Source organism: Terrapene carolina, unplaced genomic scaffold (assembly GCF_002925995.2).
Source record: "Terrapene carolina triunguis isolate 2854851 unplaced genomic scaffold, T_m_triunguis-2.0 Scaffold18, whole genome shotgun sequence".
NCBI classification, from domain to species: domain Eukaryota; kingdom Metazoa; phylum Chordata; order Testudines; family Emydidae; genus Terrapene; species Terrapene triunguis.
Window position 1 is genome coordinate 2,345,362 of NW_020664369.1, and position 17,771 is coordinate 2,363,132.

At 43.6% G+C, this 17,771-nt stretch overlaps 1 protein-coding gene across 1 annotated transcript; it reads right to left on the bottom strand.

Moving 5' to 3' along the window:
- Nucleotides 1-4,316: 4,316 nt before the first annotated feature.
- Nucleotides 4,317-16,947, bottom strand: LOC112103524 (stress-associated endoplasmic reticulum protein 2). The gene is made up of 3 exons (XM_024195344.2): nucleotides 16,688-16,947; nucleotides 12,193-12,265; nucleotides 4,317-4,440 (listed from the first exon to the last, which is right to left on the bottom strand). Exons 1-3 carry the CDS (start codon nucleotides 16,769-16,771, stop codon nucleotides 4,400-4,402), a joined length of 198 nt encoding a protein of 65 aa, XP_024051112.1. The 5' UTR covers nucleotides 16,772-16,947; the 3' UTR covers nucleotides 4,317-4,399.
- Between the last annotated feature and the right edge of the window lie 824 nt (nucleotides 16,948-17,771).

Consider the following 17,771-nt stretch of genomic DNA (forward strand, 5'->3'; position numbering starts at 1 on the left):
CTGAAATGACTTATCTGGAATAAACTTGGCTGCCTCTTCAAATTCCTAAATGTTCCATAAAAAGCACAAGTTCACCACAGACTAAATCCTCTCTTAAGCAGACAATGGTCCCCAATGACATACGGACTGGAAAGTCATTCCTGTAGGGGCAAAAGGATCAGCTGTCCCAGAGTCTTAGAGAAAAGACTGACAGGTAAGTGACCTCTTTCTTGCATCTGGATCCAGTCATTCTTAACAGATGGGAAGCAGTCAGCAGTTAAGTGAAGAGTTAGGCTGGGAAGTGTCAGAAGAGGGAGAACTGGGAAGACAGGAATTATGAGGTTACTTCAGTGCGGATTGCCTTTTGCCTAAGGATGCTGTTGCACATGGATGCTGGTGGATCCAGTTTAAAATGCCTTGTGAAAGCGTGGAAACACAGTCTGGTGGCAGCTTTGCCAATCATGGTAGCTGAGACTTAGAACTTCGCCACCCACAAAATAACAACAGATCTTATTGAGTTCACACTTGGTTCCTTGGAGATGCACAAAGTGTTTTTATTTTGTAGGCGTCATCAAGTACTTTTGTTTTTATCTTCCATGCTATGATGTCTGCGGGGTTTCTTCTTTCGATATCATGGGTGATAGGCTACAAATAGCAAGTTGGTCTTCTGGAAAGATTCCTACTCTTTCAACTAGATCTTGCATGACACTTGGAACCTGCTTATAGAATGAGTACTAAAACTGACCTATTGCTCCAGCCTAGAAGTGCAGTGGGCTTGCAGTAATGTGGTTTGAAATCAGGCTGAGATAAACCATTGCAGTGGGGGTTTGCACTGGTGTGTAGCTATATTGGTGCAAACACTCTCAGCACAGACAAGCCCTAAGACTATGCCACCATTTTCTTTCTCTTGTTGTCACTTTGGCCAGTATGATGTGAGTCCTATGCCCTGAGATCTCTGCAAACTCAAATTACAATGTAATCAGCGAGCCAAGAACCACTGTGTCTTTGGATGGGTACATTACTGATCCTCAACAGACAGTTACTTGGAGTCTTGCCATGCCCCTTTTCCTAGATCACAACTACCGTGAGAGCAAGTTAAATGGACTCTTGGCAAGTGACTGCAAGACCAGAATCAGGCACCAGGCAGCACACGTTAATCTTTTAGTTGCCTCCAAGTTTCCTGGTACTTTCTGAAAGCTTTCATTTAGTATCTGTAGTGAGCTGGAACCTACGAGTCCTGAACAGGCTGGAGTGGAAACATTCTCCTGCCCGGATGCTGTGGCCATCACAGATAATCCATCTTTCCTGTTTTAGCTGTTCTTCCTTGGGACTAGGAATGGTAAATTCTCCTTTCTATCCAGGAGGAAAGATGAGCTTTGCCTTAGGAGCAGGAACAGGCCTTTTGTTTCTTCTACTCCATGATACTGAGCATGGCCACCTGGCTTGCAGTGCTCAGGTAGAGTCAAAGCACTGTGCCACGTGCGGGAAAGGACAGCAAGGCGAAATCAGGTAAAAAGGGGACAGTTCAAAATCAGAAAAAAGATGAAAATTTGGAGAGTTGAGCTGCAGTGCGCTGCCTGCAGAGGCAGAACATTCTGGAACAGGAAGTAGATGGGTGGGCCTTGTAAACATCCTTGTGCCAGTAACTGATAGCTCTAGCTGCCTCTACATGGTTAGTGAAGGCACCCACCGCCTTTTGTGCAGCATTGCTGAACCCAAATTGGGCAAGCTGCTAGGCACACATTGTTCTCTGCCTATGATAGTTGTTTTGTTTGTGTTCTCATGCAGCTGAAAGCTTTACTGTGTGTGTTAAGTTTGTATTAGGGCAAATAGGGCAAAAACATACATGCACATCATTCAAATCTTGACCAGCTAATCTTATAAAACATAGAGGAATCGATTTATTTAGGAATGGGACAAGTGGAGAGGGGGATGGGATAGGAGGGAGGGTCTTTTGCTCTTTGGCCAGGACAGGAAACACTGATTTAAAAATGCCTTGAAGAAAAACGTTGTGAGGCAGAAAACTAGGACAAAACTTTCAAACCTGGGTGCCTAAAGTTTGATTTTTATCATCCATTTTTAGGCAGTTGGCTACAAATGGCTTAACATTCAGAAGAGCTAAGTACCCACAAATCTCGTGGAAGTCAATGGGAGCTATAGTATGGTTGAGTGGAGAGGGTCCTGGACTGGGATGTGGGAGACCTGGACTCTGCCACTGCCCTGCTGGGAGACCTTGGGGAAGTCACTTTGCCTCTCTGTGCCTCAGTTTCCCCAGCTGTAAAATGGGGGTAGTGATACTGTGACCTCCTTTGTAAAGTGCTTTGGAATCTACAGATGACACACGTTATGTAAGAGTTAGGTGCTATATTCTATTATTAATGGCAGAGCTAGGAATAATCAGCTGTGTGACCCTGAGCAAGTCATCTTCACTTTTCTGTACCTGTTTCTTCTTCCACTGATTATCTGTCTTGCCTATTTAGATTGCAATCTCTTCTGGGCAGGTGCTCTCTCTTCCTAGGTGTTTGTACAGTACAGTGCACAAAGGGGCCCTGATCTCTAGGTGCTACTCTGTGTAATACAAGTAATTACAACATGGTGTGCTCAGCAGCTTTGGAAATCAGGCCACTTCTATTGAGTGCCTAAAAATGGAGTTAGGAGCTGACAATTGTCCCTAACCTTTTAAAATAACTGGGGTGGTTGTTGTTTTTGATAGCTTACGGGCAGATTTTTCAAAGGCACCCAATGACTTTCGGTGGGAGTTGGATGCCTAACTCTCCTTTGTGCCTTTGCAAATCCGTCCCTTAATGGATAACTCTATGCACTGACACAACAGGTGAGACCCCACAGCACCTCACGTTAGTTGGGGTTGGGAGCAATATTCAGTCTGTGGGGGAAGGGAAAAGAAATGTATTCTGCCTGTAGCAATTGAGAGTAGATAATTACAGACCAGCATTGCCATCTTGGAGACTGCTTGCCTAGGGTGCAGGTAGTGACTGTAGCTGCTCCGTTGTGGGTAGGATTATAAAGAGGGGCTGGGAGAGATAGCAAAAGGAAATATGCTCCTAATATTATTCCCACTCATCCAGGCAAAGATAATTTACTTACAGTTTTCAACAGTTTTTGAAACTGTAATAAAAAGAGAAGCACAGTGATGGTTCAGGTCCTTGATCAAAGTTGAGAAGGGTCTTGGCTTTTCTCTCCTATATCCTCTCTTAAAAACTACATTTTGAGACCATAATTAGGGGCTCAGGTTTGCAAAGATGTTTAAGGGAGTTGGATGCTACCTACTTTAGGCCTCTTTGAAATCCCAGCTTAGCGTTTTTTGGGGGGGATTTTCAAAGGCACAAATGGTAGTTAACAGTCTAAGTCAGTTGTGGTTAGTCACCTAACTGCCACTTGTGCGTATGCAAATCCTCCCTCTCCCCCACCGTGTTGGGAAATGATCTTTCCCTGTCCTGGTGTGCAACACTAGGAAGAAGTTTCTTTAAGGTGGACATTTAGCATCTACAGAACAATCATCACTTTATTAAACATGTTTGGGGGTTCAGAAAGGACTTTCCGAAATAAAGGGATGTGAAAGAACCTCAGGACGCCAACCATTTCATCTAAATCTCCTCTTGAGTCACTCCTGTTGCTTTGGGAAGGGAAAGCTTTTCTTTGAAAACAGCTTTCAGAGGATTGGTAATCAAAGGAAAATCCTGAAACCATCCTGCTGTGAAAACATAATTCCTAAATGGCTATAACATGATAACTATTCCCAATGTCCTAACTGAGTTTTTAATTAGCTCTTGCTCAGGCAGACCTTCCAGTAGGCCTGATTTCTCATCTCACACCAGTGTAAAACAGTTGCAACTCCAAAGAATGTAACTCTAGCGACTCTTGAGTTACACCTGTGTGAGGGCAAATCAGATCTAGTGAGAGATTTGCCTGAGTAAGGACCTCAAGATTTGGCCACTAGTGCATCTCTTGAGGGGGAAGGAGGGAAGGCTGTTTATAACTGCCATACGTTTGGAAAAAATGGAACAAATGTAGTCAAGTTGAACATGAATATTTATTTGTAATAAAAACAAATTTCCAGCATAAAACAATTATAATGTACAGAGTAGATAAACAGGCACTCACATGATCACTCATAAATACATCAGGTAAAAGAAGAAATAAATCAACTGAACAGCACTGACAGCTAACCAATGTGGTTAACTCATTAAGTCAATAGAAAAGCAAAATGTCCTTTTCTGCTGTGGCAGTTAAAACACATACGCAACCATTATGACAGGTCAACAGGTAATTTGGTCTGCCCCATTCAAGAGGAAACACACAGGTACTCTCAGATAAGAGCTCTTCACATTTATGTCAGGCTAAAATTGTATCTGGTCCACCATGTTGGATGATAAAGGCAATGTCAAATCTACGCAGCTCCTCACATGCCCATCCTTATACTCTGAATGATCTGAAAGATAGCTGAAACAAGGCAAAAAGAGAGGCTGTTCAAATGCTGGTTAACTTTCCTGAAATTCAATCCTGTACTCTGATACTGCTGCTTTAAACAGCTGAATGGCTCCTGTTCTCACATGCATGATTAGATGTTATCTAGCAAGTGCTTCGATCAGTGGACTTCTTTTGAATAGCGGCCTACTCCCCCCACTGATGCAAAAAGGATTATGCAGGTACCGTCTAGGAATGCTAATGGAAGTACCATGCGTAAATCCTCGGGCGCTGATGAGGGATTAGACCCCTTCGACTAGAGTGTGTGCAGCGGCGCTGCCAGGCACAGCTGCGTACACTTAACAAGTTGGTGGGTCTCTTTCTTGGGAACAATCACTTCTTGTTACAGGCTGTTTATAAAACGGCTCCTTATAAGTAGGTAGACCAGTAACAGGAATACAACCTCTCACAAATCTGGCCTACTTTAATTATTGCTAAAGCTTATTTGTAGGGTTGGGCCATCTAAACTCCTGTATTATTCCATACCGTGGGCTCAATCCTGCAAAAATGCACTCATGTGAGGAGCTGCATGAAAGTTGATGGGATGATTTTTGGGAGTAAAGTTTTGCCGGATGGGGCACTGTCATCTCAAGCCTGCAAACAGATCAGTTCCAGTGGACCCATGCAGAGCCCCCCGTATGTGTGTCTCCCACAAAGACTCACAGGACTGGGGCCTATGTTTGCAGCCCACAAACAAGAGCAGTGTTGACTACTGTTTACTAGCCGTTAGGGATGCAAATCTCAAATCAGAAGATAGTCTTCAAAATGGGACAGTTCACCAGAACTGGCTAAATGGAAATGAGGTACCTGGCATTGGCTGCTGTCGGAAGACAGGATACTGGGCTAGATGGACCTTTGGTCTGACCCAATATGGCCATTCTTATGAGGCCGATTCTGCCATCACGGTTGAAACAGAAATCTCTATTGGTATCAGAATTGATGGCACAAACTGGTACTATACCTCCACAGAGAAAAAGACCCGAGCATTGAGTAACTGTATTTCCTGTCCTTTAGTATAGTTAATACACGAATTACTAAGGACTTGATTCTGCAGACCTCATGCAAGCAAAACTCCCACTGATTTCACGGGACGTTCAATACGTTGAAAGGCTGCAGGATCGAGCCTTAGTTCTTAATTATACAAACAGGACATAAGTTCTCTTCATCTGTACCGTCACTGCCTCCTAATTCCCCAGCTCTGGAACGGCATCCGTCTGCTGGAACCAGTGAGCGCAAGTGCAGGAGTCAGGCTGTGCTGACGCAGCTGCAGATGCTGAGCACGTCCCGTGAAAAGACACGTGCCCTGGAAATGTATTTTCATAGAGCTCCCTCGTCTGTTGCCCTTTTAGAGCTTTGAGGTGTGTGTTTGGAAAACTTACGAAAAATTGAGAAAAAAATTGTTTCCTTTTAAACTAAGAAGGTAAAAGGCATAAGATCGGGAAGCGTCACTTTGATTGCTGAGCTGCAGTAATCGATGCCGAGTCTCTGCCCTCATCCTGCAGACGCTTGAGAAGTTCCACTGAAGTCAATGAGGGCATGGCTACATCGTAGCTGGGACGGTGCTTCCCAGTGGGGCTAGCCAGACACGCATTCGCTCGGCTTGAGCTAGTACGCTATAAATAGCAGTGTGGCCACAGCAGCACAGGAGGCGGCTCCGGCCAGCCACTCATGTAAGTACCCAAGGGGCTGGGCAAGTAGCCCAAGCTGCCACCTTAGCCACACTGCTATTTTTAGTGTGCTAGTAGGTGTCTGTCGACCCACCCTGGGAAGCACGTTTCCAGCCGGTTTACAGACGTACTCCATGGTTAAGGACTCCCTCTACAAGGGTTTGCAGAGTCAGGCCTTCATTTTGGACACAAGGCCAAACCCATTTTTTTTTTTAAGGTAATACTTAAAATAATGGCCAACTTCAGGGGACAGATGTTCTGCTGGTGTATGTAAGTCAAGGAAGTGATGCCAAATTCCAGCAGCTGAGGATCTGGCCCTCGAACTCTCTTATCTGTCTATCATAGAGCTTTTTACTGCCACTTATCACGCTGTTATCTGAGCACCTTCAGTGGAAAATCAATAGCAATAGCGAAGTCCACAGTGGATTTCATGGAGCCTCTGGCGGTTCTTTTGGGTGGAAACTCTGCTTGGGGTAGGGTTTGTGGTTTTGATTTTGTAGGTGTTTTTAATACATGATTTTGTTTGTTTCGTATTTTGTTCTGTAAGTGCTTTTATAATTCACTTCTCTGAGGTTTATTTTTCTTGCTTAAATAAACAGGATTCCTCAATCGAATGGGATTTGCCCTGCAGTCCAGCCTCTTGCAATATTATACTAAATTGAATCACAAGTCGATTAGGCTATGGAGCAGCAAAACTAGTGAAAATCACCTGCTTCTGTCACCCTGTCGGGCCCAGTTTGTCTGACCCATTGTATTGTAGAAAGCTACTGTTTTTTGCAACAGGGTCTGTAAAAACCAAACTCCACAGAGCATCTAGCTCTGCCTGTAAACCAGTGAGTGAATCTGTTTAATAACATCTGATTCCGAAGTGCAGCAAGGAACAGGAAGACGGTGGAGTTGCTGAGGAAGTTCAAAGAGAGAGAGAGAAAGGAAGTGGGGAGTCTAGACTCTGAGAAGTTAATAACTTAATGGTGGGAGAGCAGAGCTGAGAGAATAACAGTGCCAGTGAGTGTATGGCTGAGTAAGAGAAACGGGGGAGACAGAAAGGAAGGCACTAAAAGGAGACAATATTCAACATGGACATTAGAGCCCAGAAAGGAGGCCTGTTAGTAACTAACAGATCCAAAGGATTATTAATAAGCGGAGTAAGTTCTATTGGTTGCATAGCAGCATCTCAAGTATTAAAAATACAAGGATAGCTTAGTAGGCATGAAGCAGGGGCGTTAAAATGGTCTTGAGGTCCTGGGTGCTCTGACATTGTGACAGTGCGACTGCTTTGTGTTGGGAGACCAAGGGTGGCATTTGTAATTGTGCGACTAGTCAGGGGCCTTCAAAAGGATTTGAGGATCCTCAGCACCTTGCTGGATTCAATCCCCAACTCTAAAAGGCAGAAACTTTCACTACATGTTCATGCTGCAAACCTTGCAGAAATAAGGAAGCTGGCAGAATAAAATGAGTTGCAGTCGGAACAGGCAGCAGGGTAGAGGAAAGACAAACATAAAAACCCATCTAGGCTGAAGAGCTGGACACAGGAAGATGTGAAATTGAAGGAAGTGTGTATAGGAAATGAAAAGGAGGGCGAGTTGAGTAGGTCCAAGCTAGCCACAGAGGAGCATAAAAGGAACAAACCAGCAAAATGAAATTGTGTTAGCTCTAGGGAGGAAGAGAATTAGTCACAAAGAATAAAGAATCTAGAAATACAATCAGAAAAGTGAGGGGTCAAAGAGAGAGGAGAGAAGGACCAGTGAAAACAAGTCAGCTCTCTAACCTAGCTGGAAAGCTTCATTTATCTTGTATTGGAATAAATCACTATGGGTGCTCAGTTTTCAACTCGTTATAATAAAAATGGGACAACCTCCTATAGGATTCAGGGAAATTAGAGACAATTGCTGGAGATGCCAGGAGCAGAGAGTAACAAAGAGTTGGTGCTAGAGTGCCGGATGGAGCAAGGTATCTATAACCGTGGACACGATGCCCCTGATGATCCTAAAAGAAGTTGCAAAGGAAATCTTGCAAGCTCTCAGTCTCTTCAGTAAACGCTGTAGGTCAGGAGAGGTGCCTGTAAAAAGGGCAAAGGGAGTAGGAAGTAACAAGAAGAATATGCACTGGCCAATTAGCTTGACAGTTGTTCTAGGCAAACTCTCTGAACATACAAAATAAGAGTCAATGTAAACATTTGGGAGAAAGACATCTCTACACCAACATGGGTTTGTTAAAATAGATCACTCCACACAATTACCTTTCTTTGCTCTCTTTACTGATTTAGTTAATAAATGGATGGATTTACCAAACAACTCCAGTTCAGGTAAATTCACTTACATCCCCCAATGATGTACAGATCCTGTACCACGCCATTAGAATCTCAGCTGGCCTTGGAAACCAGACAGCTTTCACAACAATAATACTTCATGCTCACATGGTTACTTTCATTCTAGGGTCTCAAAGCACTTTGCAATCCTTAATTAATGTTACCTCACATCGCCTCGGAGTGGTGAGCATTATATCCTTTATACAGATGAGTGAACATAGGCGCAGTAAGGTTAAGTGAGTTGCCCAAGTTCAGACAGTGAATCAGTGGCAGAGCTGAAAATAGTAGCTTGGCTTTTGGGTGTCTGGGACCTTCATCTTAATAAGATTTTTCTTATACCAGTATATTTTAATTCTACTATAGTGACTAATACCAAGAAGATACAAATACCAAATTGTGGATTAGAAATTGACTGAGGATCTGAGGAACAAAGATATTGTAAATGGCAAGTTCTCTGTATGTGGTGTCACAGGCACATACTAGGACCCAGATTATTTAATACATTAATTAGTAATCTAAAGGAAGATGTAAATTCAACCGTGCTCAAACTGTTGACAATCTCAACCTTGCAGGATGAGCCAGTTACACAGAAGGATAAGAATCATTTTGTAGAGTGGGCTGCATGCAATGAGATGAAATCAAATACGAAAGCCATTCACCTAGGAAGAGGAAGTAAGCAGCACTGATATAAACTGGAGGACAGCTATCTGGGAAACAGGATGTCTGCAAAGACCAAGGGGTGATAGTAATATAGCAAGCGAAATATTAGGTTCAAGTGCAACATCACTGCAAAACAAGCAAACGGAACAGAAACCATTGCTGGTCTTAAATACATAAATAGGCTCACATGTATAAACTAGAGAGATAATAGGGCCAGACCATGTAGCAGACCTGAAATATTGTGTTTCTTTCCAGTCCTCAACATTTAGGAAGTAGATACAAACACAACACAAAGGACACAAGGATCGGGTTTATAACCTACGGGGAGAGAGAGAGGGAACTAATTGGGCATGTTCTGGAAAAGAGAAGACTAGGGGAGGGCTGGGAGAAAACATGATCACAGTTTTATAAATACCTTCAAGGTAATAACAGAAATGAAGAAAGGGAATTATTCCATTCTCAGAAGATGGTAGATAAGGAGCAATGGTCTGAAGCTAAGGAAGGAAAAAAGTTCAGGTTAGACATTAAGAAAAAGTTCTCAACAGTAACAGCCATTGGGGTGGAGGCTACCAATGGAGGTGACTGGATAGTGGATAAGACATTTGCAGGAATTAAGTGGAGACTAGTCCTGCAAAATGTAGGGATCACACTACACGATCCAAGTGGTCTTCTCTGGCTTTAATATCTGTAAATCTTAGCTACATAAGCTAGGAATTCCCTTCCTCATGCAGCAATAACCCTGAAAAACCTTTTCCAAAATGCCACCCTCTCAAAACTGAGGTCCACATTGCAAATGGAATGGTAGCCGTGCATGTACTTCATCCAGTGGCACAATCTGGCCTTTGATTTGCATGGTGCAAAGAGATGTGCGATGGGGGCAGGTACCATGTTGTTTGTTACATGGTTGTACTGTGCCTGGCACCCTGGGGATGGGGCCCACAAAGCAAATAATAATTAAAAGGGTTACAGCAAAAGCTGTGTGCGATTGTAATAGCCCAGAAGAACAGCCCTGAAAATGTTTGTGGAAAAAGGAGGCATTTGTCTAATGGATTCACTACTGAAAGAACAAACATAGCCATAGCCAATACATTACTGAAGACTAAAGTCTGATCAAGCTCTAAAAATGACCAAGATAAACATCTAAGCCACATTATTACGATGTCTCTTCAGATAATGAAACCAGTTCAGTGGTTCTCACTCAGGCAAAACTCCCATTTCAGTCACTGATTGGTTAGCATGAGTAAAGAATGCAGGGTTGAATTCCAGATCACAAAATGTTCGTTCTTGGCAATCAACTGGATGTACTCTCCGTCATTTAGCACCAGCATATTTATTTATCTTCTCTGCATCTCCCATGTTCAGCTGTTTAACATACTTATTTTTAGAAAATAAAACTAAGATTTTGATTTTGTTTTATTGACTTATTTTCAATTACATTTTTAAAAAAATCACTCGTTTTTTGTCACTTTTCTTAGAGTTTTTGTTGTTGTGAGGTCTGGGGTAGGGGCTGCATGTGTGCTGTTTGGCCATCACTGCCGAGTACAGTGGAGCCCTCCCCCGCAACAGAAATAATAACTAACTACGGAGCTGCACTTTGACCCTGCTCTTTCTTTCTGCCAGAGCATGTTTGAAACCACTTGATGTCTTGTCATGGGAAGGAACTATTATTTCTTGAGACACTGACATCACAACTGATGTGTCTAAAAAGCACCGTCGTCTTTATTCTTAGTTAGAGGCCACGAGAGGGAAAAAATAAACATGAAAGTTCACAGGACACCAAAGACATGTAATGGAGTTGGGAGCTGCACGCTATCTGAAGGCCCAAGAGTTTGCAGCAGTCTAATGCTATGCTCTACATGATTATTAGCTTTAGCAATACATAACTATAGGGACAACCCTCATTCACCAAAAACTCCCAACTGACTTTGGTGGGAGGGAGAGATTTGAGTGCATAAGGAATGAGGCATCAGAAGGACACATCTAGCTGCAATGGGCCGTGGTGGATTTACCATAACTACCATTTGTTTTTGGGGGGAGTTGAAATCCTGCTTTAAGACTAGGTGAAAAAATAGGAACAGAAAGTTCTCAAAAATGGCATTCATTAAGTCAGACATCAACACAAAGGCCTCTGCATTGCATTTCTGAAAGCAATGCAATACCAATGGACTACTCATTACTCCAGGGTGGGTCTACCTATGACCAGTTCCATATTGGGGCTCTTAAAAAAATTACTATCAAACACACGTCAATTCTTGTGAAAGATCTTAGATTGACAACCTGGGGAAAGAAACTCCTCTGGGTACAAAACAAAGGAAGTGGAATCATATGCTCCCGCACACTACTGAATCTTAACTTGGCTCTGGAAGGTAGTTAAATCTCTCCCATTCAGTGCCCTCTTCTCTGACTCTGCCAATAAGTGTGCCACCTGCAGCCAAACTGTAATGCAGATTTTGTGATTTGGACACCTGTCTGCTAGGAACTGGACTGCTGTAAAGAACTCATTTTGTTTGGGCCATTGAATATATTTCGCATTCATCACATGGTAACACTATTACCATCCCAGCCCAGGTTCAAACCTGCAGCCTAAAGGTGAAAGAAAAATTAATAGGACATGGAACCTGAGCCATCCAGTCCCACATAGAAACGAAACTCCAGTTTTAGACTGAAAGTGGAAAAAACTTTCCTCTTAAGATGCATTTGTTCTAAGCAAGACTATATAATTATCATTCATTGCTTAAGATTTGAGAGGAAAAATATATTAAACCACTTGCAATCTCCAGAAACTTTTCCTAAATGCTCATGTAAGTTTCTCTGGGACAGATCCAGAGCCGCACTGTATGCTAAGCATCAAATTCTATTAATAAATACACACGCAGAGGTTCCCATTGGCTGCAGTGGAAGTTGTGTGCATGCGTCCTGGGTCAGAATTTTGTCCACAAACTTTTAGGGTCTGATCTCACTCCCATTGAAGTAAATGGGAACCATGCCACTGACTTCAGTGGGAGCTGGATCAGGCTCTTAAATGCTTTTCTACTGTCAGCTCAACTCCCTCCCCCGCCCCTTCTTTATCTATTCTCAGTGGTGTGTTCATACCTGATCCACAGACAACAAAAACAAACAGTGCCAGTAGCCATGGTCCTACAGGATATTTCTCCTCTTGGGGCCTCTAAAATGTGGGGGGAAAAGAAGATTTCAGTTTGTTACCAGTTTAACCAATTGTCTTGGTAGCTCATTTAAAAATAGATGCAGAAAATCAAGATAAAGAACTGGCGTGGTTTCAGCTTCAAACCTCAAACAGTGAACATACTCAAAAGGTCTAAGGTAAAACAGTTTACACCATTGTCATAACTGCTTCACAGGAATGCTAAGAAGCTGAAAGGAAAAGCTGAAGCACAATATGCTAACGGAAGAGTAATAGAGGATAATTGTATTTACAGTAGATCAGACAGCTTAATTCAACATTATTGAAATCTCCCGTTTCCCCCCCTTTAAACAGAATAATGCCTCTCACAGATTCTCTGCAGATCAGTTGTCTTGAATTTCTCTAAGGAAAGATAAAGTGAGTTTTATTCTTCAATGTTTGCTTATCTATTTCTGTCCTCTCCCCTCCCACAGTTGGGCTGTTTAGTAGTCTCCCTTGTTGTATCTATATTTTAAGTTCTTTGAGACACAAAACATGTTCTTAGGTATTTTCTGAGATACCTAATAGATGTGGGATGCTTGAAAAATAATTATGTTCCCTGACTGGGTTGTCACTTTAGAACAAAATATATATCCTACAGCCAATTCCCATCCACTGGGAGAGGAAATTGTTAAAAACAATATCAAAGGACACTCATTTTTTTATTTTATTTTGGTCAGCATGTGCCAAAAATATCCTTAAGTTAAATATACATTTGATAAACAGTCGGAACTGTTTAACTGCATCTGAAGAAGTGAGTTTTTTACCCACGAAAGCTTATGCCCAAATAAATCTGTTGGTCTTTAAGGTGCCACCGGACTCCTTGTTGTTTTTGTGGATACAGACTAACACGGCTACCCCGATAGCAGTCGGAGCTCTAGTCAGTTTATTTTAAGGACGCCTGACTGAATGTTCTAACAGGTCACTTGGAAGGGGAGAGGAAGGAAGGAAGGAAGAAAGTTGATGGTCTTCTATGGCCATTTTGAACTGCTGACTTCTGTTTTGATGTATGATTATTGTTTGGAGCCTAGAGCACTAGATAGAGGCTTTTATAACTAAGAATAAATACAAACATGTTAACTGTAAGATTCCAAGGACCACACAGAGGGAAGAGGTGGATAGATGGACTTAGAAGCTTCTTACCAACCAAGACATGAGCAGATGGTTATATGATGACATGAGATACTATGGACATAATCAATGGAAGTAGAGGATTCACACAGCACTAAGATCAGGACTGGGCAGGCAAGTAAAGGAGGAATTGATAGTCATATCTGGGTTCAGGCTGTGGAATTGTGCATACAGGAAGGATGGTTGTGTGATGCTCGCGGTCACTGGAGATCTGGTTCAATTCCAAGCTCTGACACTGACATCTTGGGTGACTTTGGGTAAGTCACTTAATTTCACTGTGCCTTAGTTCTCCATCTGCAAAATGGCGACAATAATACTTGCTTTCTCCCAACCGTTGTCAGTTTAGACTGTAAGTATTTTGGCACAAAGACTGTCTATTACTATGTGTTTCTACAGTGCCTAGCTCAAAGGGACTCTGGTCTTGGTTGAGGCCCCTAGGGGGTACTATGCTACAAATATGAATAATAATGGGTCTGCAGTCCTGATCCAAAACAGCTTGATTTCTAGAAAGCTAGAGCTGCTGCTACTATCTAATTCTAGAAGCGCTGTGTGGAAGAAGTGCCAAGTGAGTGGAGGCTGAAGGCAGAAGAGTGGCCAATGGAAGGAGAATGGCAAAAGATGGGGTGAGAGGAGAGAAGTAAGCAGACTGGGAGGGAGAAGGGGGAAAAAGAGAGAGAAGGAAGGGAAAGGATAGCAAAAAGGTCAGAAACAAAGAAGAGTGAGAGGAGAAAAAAAAGGGATGACAGAAAAGAGGAAGGTAGCATTATCCAGTGTATAGGGCACCAGACTGCACATCAGAAGACTTGGGTTCTATCCCTGGTTCTTCTACTGACATGCCCTCTTAACGTGGGTGTGTCATACCACCTCTCTGTGTCTCCGTTTCCCCCATCTATTTAAACAGTGCTGCTAATGCTTTTTAAAGCACTTCAAAATCTCTGGGCAAAAAGTGCTACATATGGGCTTAATTCTCCATCATTCATCAGTGGGATTTTTTCCATTGACTTGAATGGGGTGCAGGATCAAACCCTAAGTGCTCCGTATTATCAGAAACAGGAGAGGCATCGAAATAATAAAAGAAAGTCACAGACAATTTGTTTCACCAGAGATAAGGTCTGTTGTTAGTCACAGACACTTCATTCAGAGAAGCTGCTTCACACATCAGTGAGTGGTAAGAACAATAGAGAAAAGCAGTCACGTGACTTGTGGTAAAGAAAAAACAAAGGCATGTCCCTTACTTTTGGCCATTGGCAGGGCACTGCCCCACAGCATAGCATTTTTAAATCAACTTTAAAACATTTTAATTTAAAATGCATTTATTTTTTTAAAAATAACTCGACCTGTTGTGTTAAGGATTTGAAAACATCAGCAGTTTTAATGTATTTTTAAAGAGCATTTCATGTTACCTTTAAGGTGATTCAACCAGGTTAATGCTAGATTAGAGGCCAAAGCTAATTGAATAGAAATCCCGTTTTCTAGGCTAGCTCAGTCACTCAGGAGTCTGGGATGGGGGAGTTTTAGGAGATTAGCGTAGACCAAGCCCAAATCAGACTTATTTCAGTATAACTACGATGCTCAAAGGTGTAGAAAATCTACACCTCTGAGCGACACGGTTATACCAACCTAACCCCTTGTGTAGACAGTGAGCACTATGTTGACAGGAGGGCTACTCCCATTGACATAGCTACTACCTCTCGGGGAGGTGGAGTACCTACGCCAATGGGAGAAGTTCTCCCGTCGGCATAGGTAGCATCTTCACTAAGCCCCACCGTGGCGCCGTTGCAGCCTTACAGTTTACACTTACAGGTGTAGACAAGCCCTATGTGTCGAGAGCTTCTTGGCAAAGCAAAAATCCCAACTATGAATTTCCAGCAGTTCCCTGACATTATAGTAACAGGCTTCTCTTTGAAACAGTTCACTCTTGGTGTGGAGGAGAGCTCTGAAAGGATAGTGAGCTATTAATAAACACTCAAGGGTTTGTGGGTGGAATTAGAATAGCATGAGCTCTAAACAACTTTGAGGAAAGGGCAGCTAGAGCTCAAATGAAAATCTCTCCCATTAACCAGCTTTCTAAGAGCACTTTTGAACACTGAATTTAAGCAGCTGAAATGTCAGTAGCTCAGCCCAGTCCACTGCTAATAACCAAATGCATGCATCTGAGCACAGTTAAGCTCTTCGATTTTCTATCTCAGCGTATACAACTGGAGCATAAGTGCCACCTTTATTTAAAGTAATACGCAAGATTTCGTTAGCTGGAAGGCTATTGCCTCATCCGGTGTGAGGGCTGTTGTCCCAGCTGAGCTGCCAGCTCAGTAAGGGCTCCATTTTATTCCCACTGTACCTGAGGGCAGAAGTGAGCCCTAAAAGATGAAATGGGATCACATCTGAGTTATCTCTTTTGTATTGACATAGGCTTTGTATTGATTAGGAAAAGTGGCCAAGTTTAGGTTGCACTTAGCTAACCTGTAGTAAACTGATCTAAACTCAATTACTTTTCCTCATCAAGACAAAGCCATAAAGACCAACTAGCCAAACAGCTCATTCATATAAAATAGCAAAGAAAAAAGAGATACAGAGGCCTAAAAGCCTTTCATCTACGAAAACACATTTTACAATTAGTAAAGTCAAATAAACTGTTATGTTTTAATCTCTTAAAAAACAGATGCCACAGGAAATAAAACACAATAACTCCCACTAGTGCTGTCCCTGTTAGAGAGCTAGACCCCTTTGGGAGTACACCTCCATGCGTGTGCACTTCCAACAGCTGTAATGTTGCAGCAGCCAGCCCTGCTGGATATTGTTGCATGTTAGTCCCCCTAGATGGGGATGGATGTGTTGTGTGTGCTGCATTCTCTCTTCTCAAGTGGCTGGTGTATGTGTGTATTTTTCTTTGTGTTACAGACTCTCCCACTTCTGGGTGTTTAGATGGAAGGTGTGTGTGTGTCAGTTTCTTCCTCGCCTGGTGAACGATTTTGCTGTGTTTTTTTCATGAGACACTGACACTCTCAGTCATCGAGGTGTGACATTTCCTCCAGTCTGCCTCAGCTTGGGACAGGATTTAACCATCTGATTGTTCTACACCCCTAGTTAGGCTGGAGCATTTACTCCCGTCAGCAGCACAAGAAGGATCATCCTGTTTCCCACCCCGGGGCTCCTGTAGCCTGTTAACCCTTTAGCTCATGATTCCCACACCTCCCTACGTGTTGAGCCGAGGAATGGGCAGAGAGAAGCCTTGCCTCCTCGCAATCCCCTCTGCCCCCTCCTCCCATGTCACCTTACCAGGGTTTTGGCTACGTTCCCTCTCTGTGTGATGTTTTTGCTGTGCTTTTCGTTAGCCATCCGGATCCGCTGTTTGGCCACCATCGCTCTGGGGTGGAGATTTAGGGAGCTCAGAAATTCCGGAGGCCACCTGGCTTCTGGGTCTGGTTTGTGACGAGCCAGCAGAACACCCCCTTAAAGAACACCCCCCTGACTTGGAGCAAGCGTGGCTGCTACTGCCCTGAGACCCGGTGCTGGTTCCTCAGTACCCCCAGCCGGCTGCAGACTGAGGAGAGGGTGGCTGGCAGGATGGATGGACGGAAGTAATCTCTCATCTCAGGAAACCCTCTCTTGCTTCCTCCTACCCTTCCGGTCCCCCTGCTGCCTAAACACAGGCAGCAACTACTAGGGCTGCCTGCAGCCTCCGCTTTCCCCTGGCTGCGAACGCGCATCCCGCTTGCACTATGCGGGGCAGGGAGCTGCCAGGGCTCGAGTCGCGCATCCGCCCAAGGTTCTGGCTCAGCGTTCCATCCATGGAGCGCTGCAACACACAAGGTTCTGCGGGAGGGGGCTGCCAAGCGCTGATTGGTGGTTTGAGAGGGAGGGGTGGAGCGAGCGTTCTAACGCGTAGCCCAGCGTGGGCGTGTCCTGCGGCTGCGATAGTGGGGGGTGCTGGAGCGCACTTGGGGTCAGATCTGTCTTCCCCTTCAGCTAAGTCAGTAACAACCTTGTAGGTGGTGCCCTAATTCTGCCCTCACTTGCCCTCAGAATTTGCCCCCTGCCAACATTGGGATAAAAATTGTGTGGGGGTGGGGACCAGGATGAAAACATGAACATAAGAATGGCCATACTGGGTCAGACCAAAGGTCCATCTAGCCCAATATCCTGTCTTCCGACAGTGGCCAATGCCAGGTGCCCCAGAAAGAATGAACAGAACAGGTAATCATCAAGTGATTCATCCCGTCACCCATTCCCAGCTTCTGGCAAAGAGAGGCTAGGGACACCATGGGGGAAGGGAACAGCAGCAAAGTCTAAAGTATGGAGATGGGCCCAGAGGGGACAAAAATTTGGGGAGAGGGGAATGGGGCAAAATGGGTCTTGTACT

Coding starts and splice junctions, on each gene's coding strand:
- LOC112103524 (XM_024195344.2), bottom strand. CDS start 16,771: ATGGTGGCCAAACAGCGGATCCGGATGGCTAACGAAAAGCACAGCAAA. Junction 12,266..16,687: donor GGAACGTAGCCAAAACCCTG/GTAAGGTGACAT, acceptor CCCACATTTTAG/AGGCCCCAAGAGGAGAAATA. Junction 4,441..12,192: donor TTTTGTTGTCTGTGGATCAG/GTATGAACACAC, acceptor GCCTTGTTTCAG/CTATCTTTCAGATCATTCAG.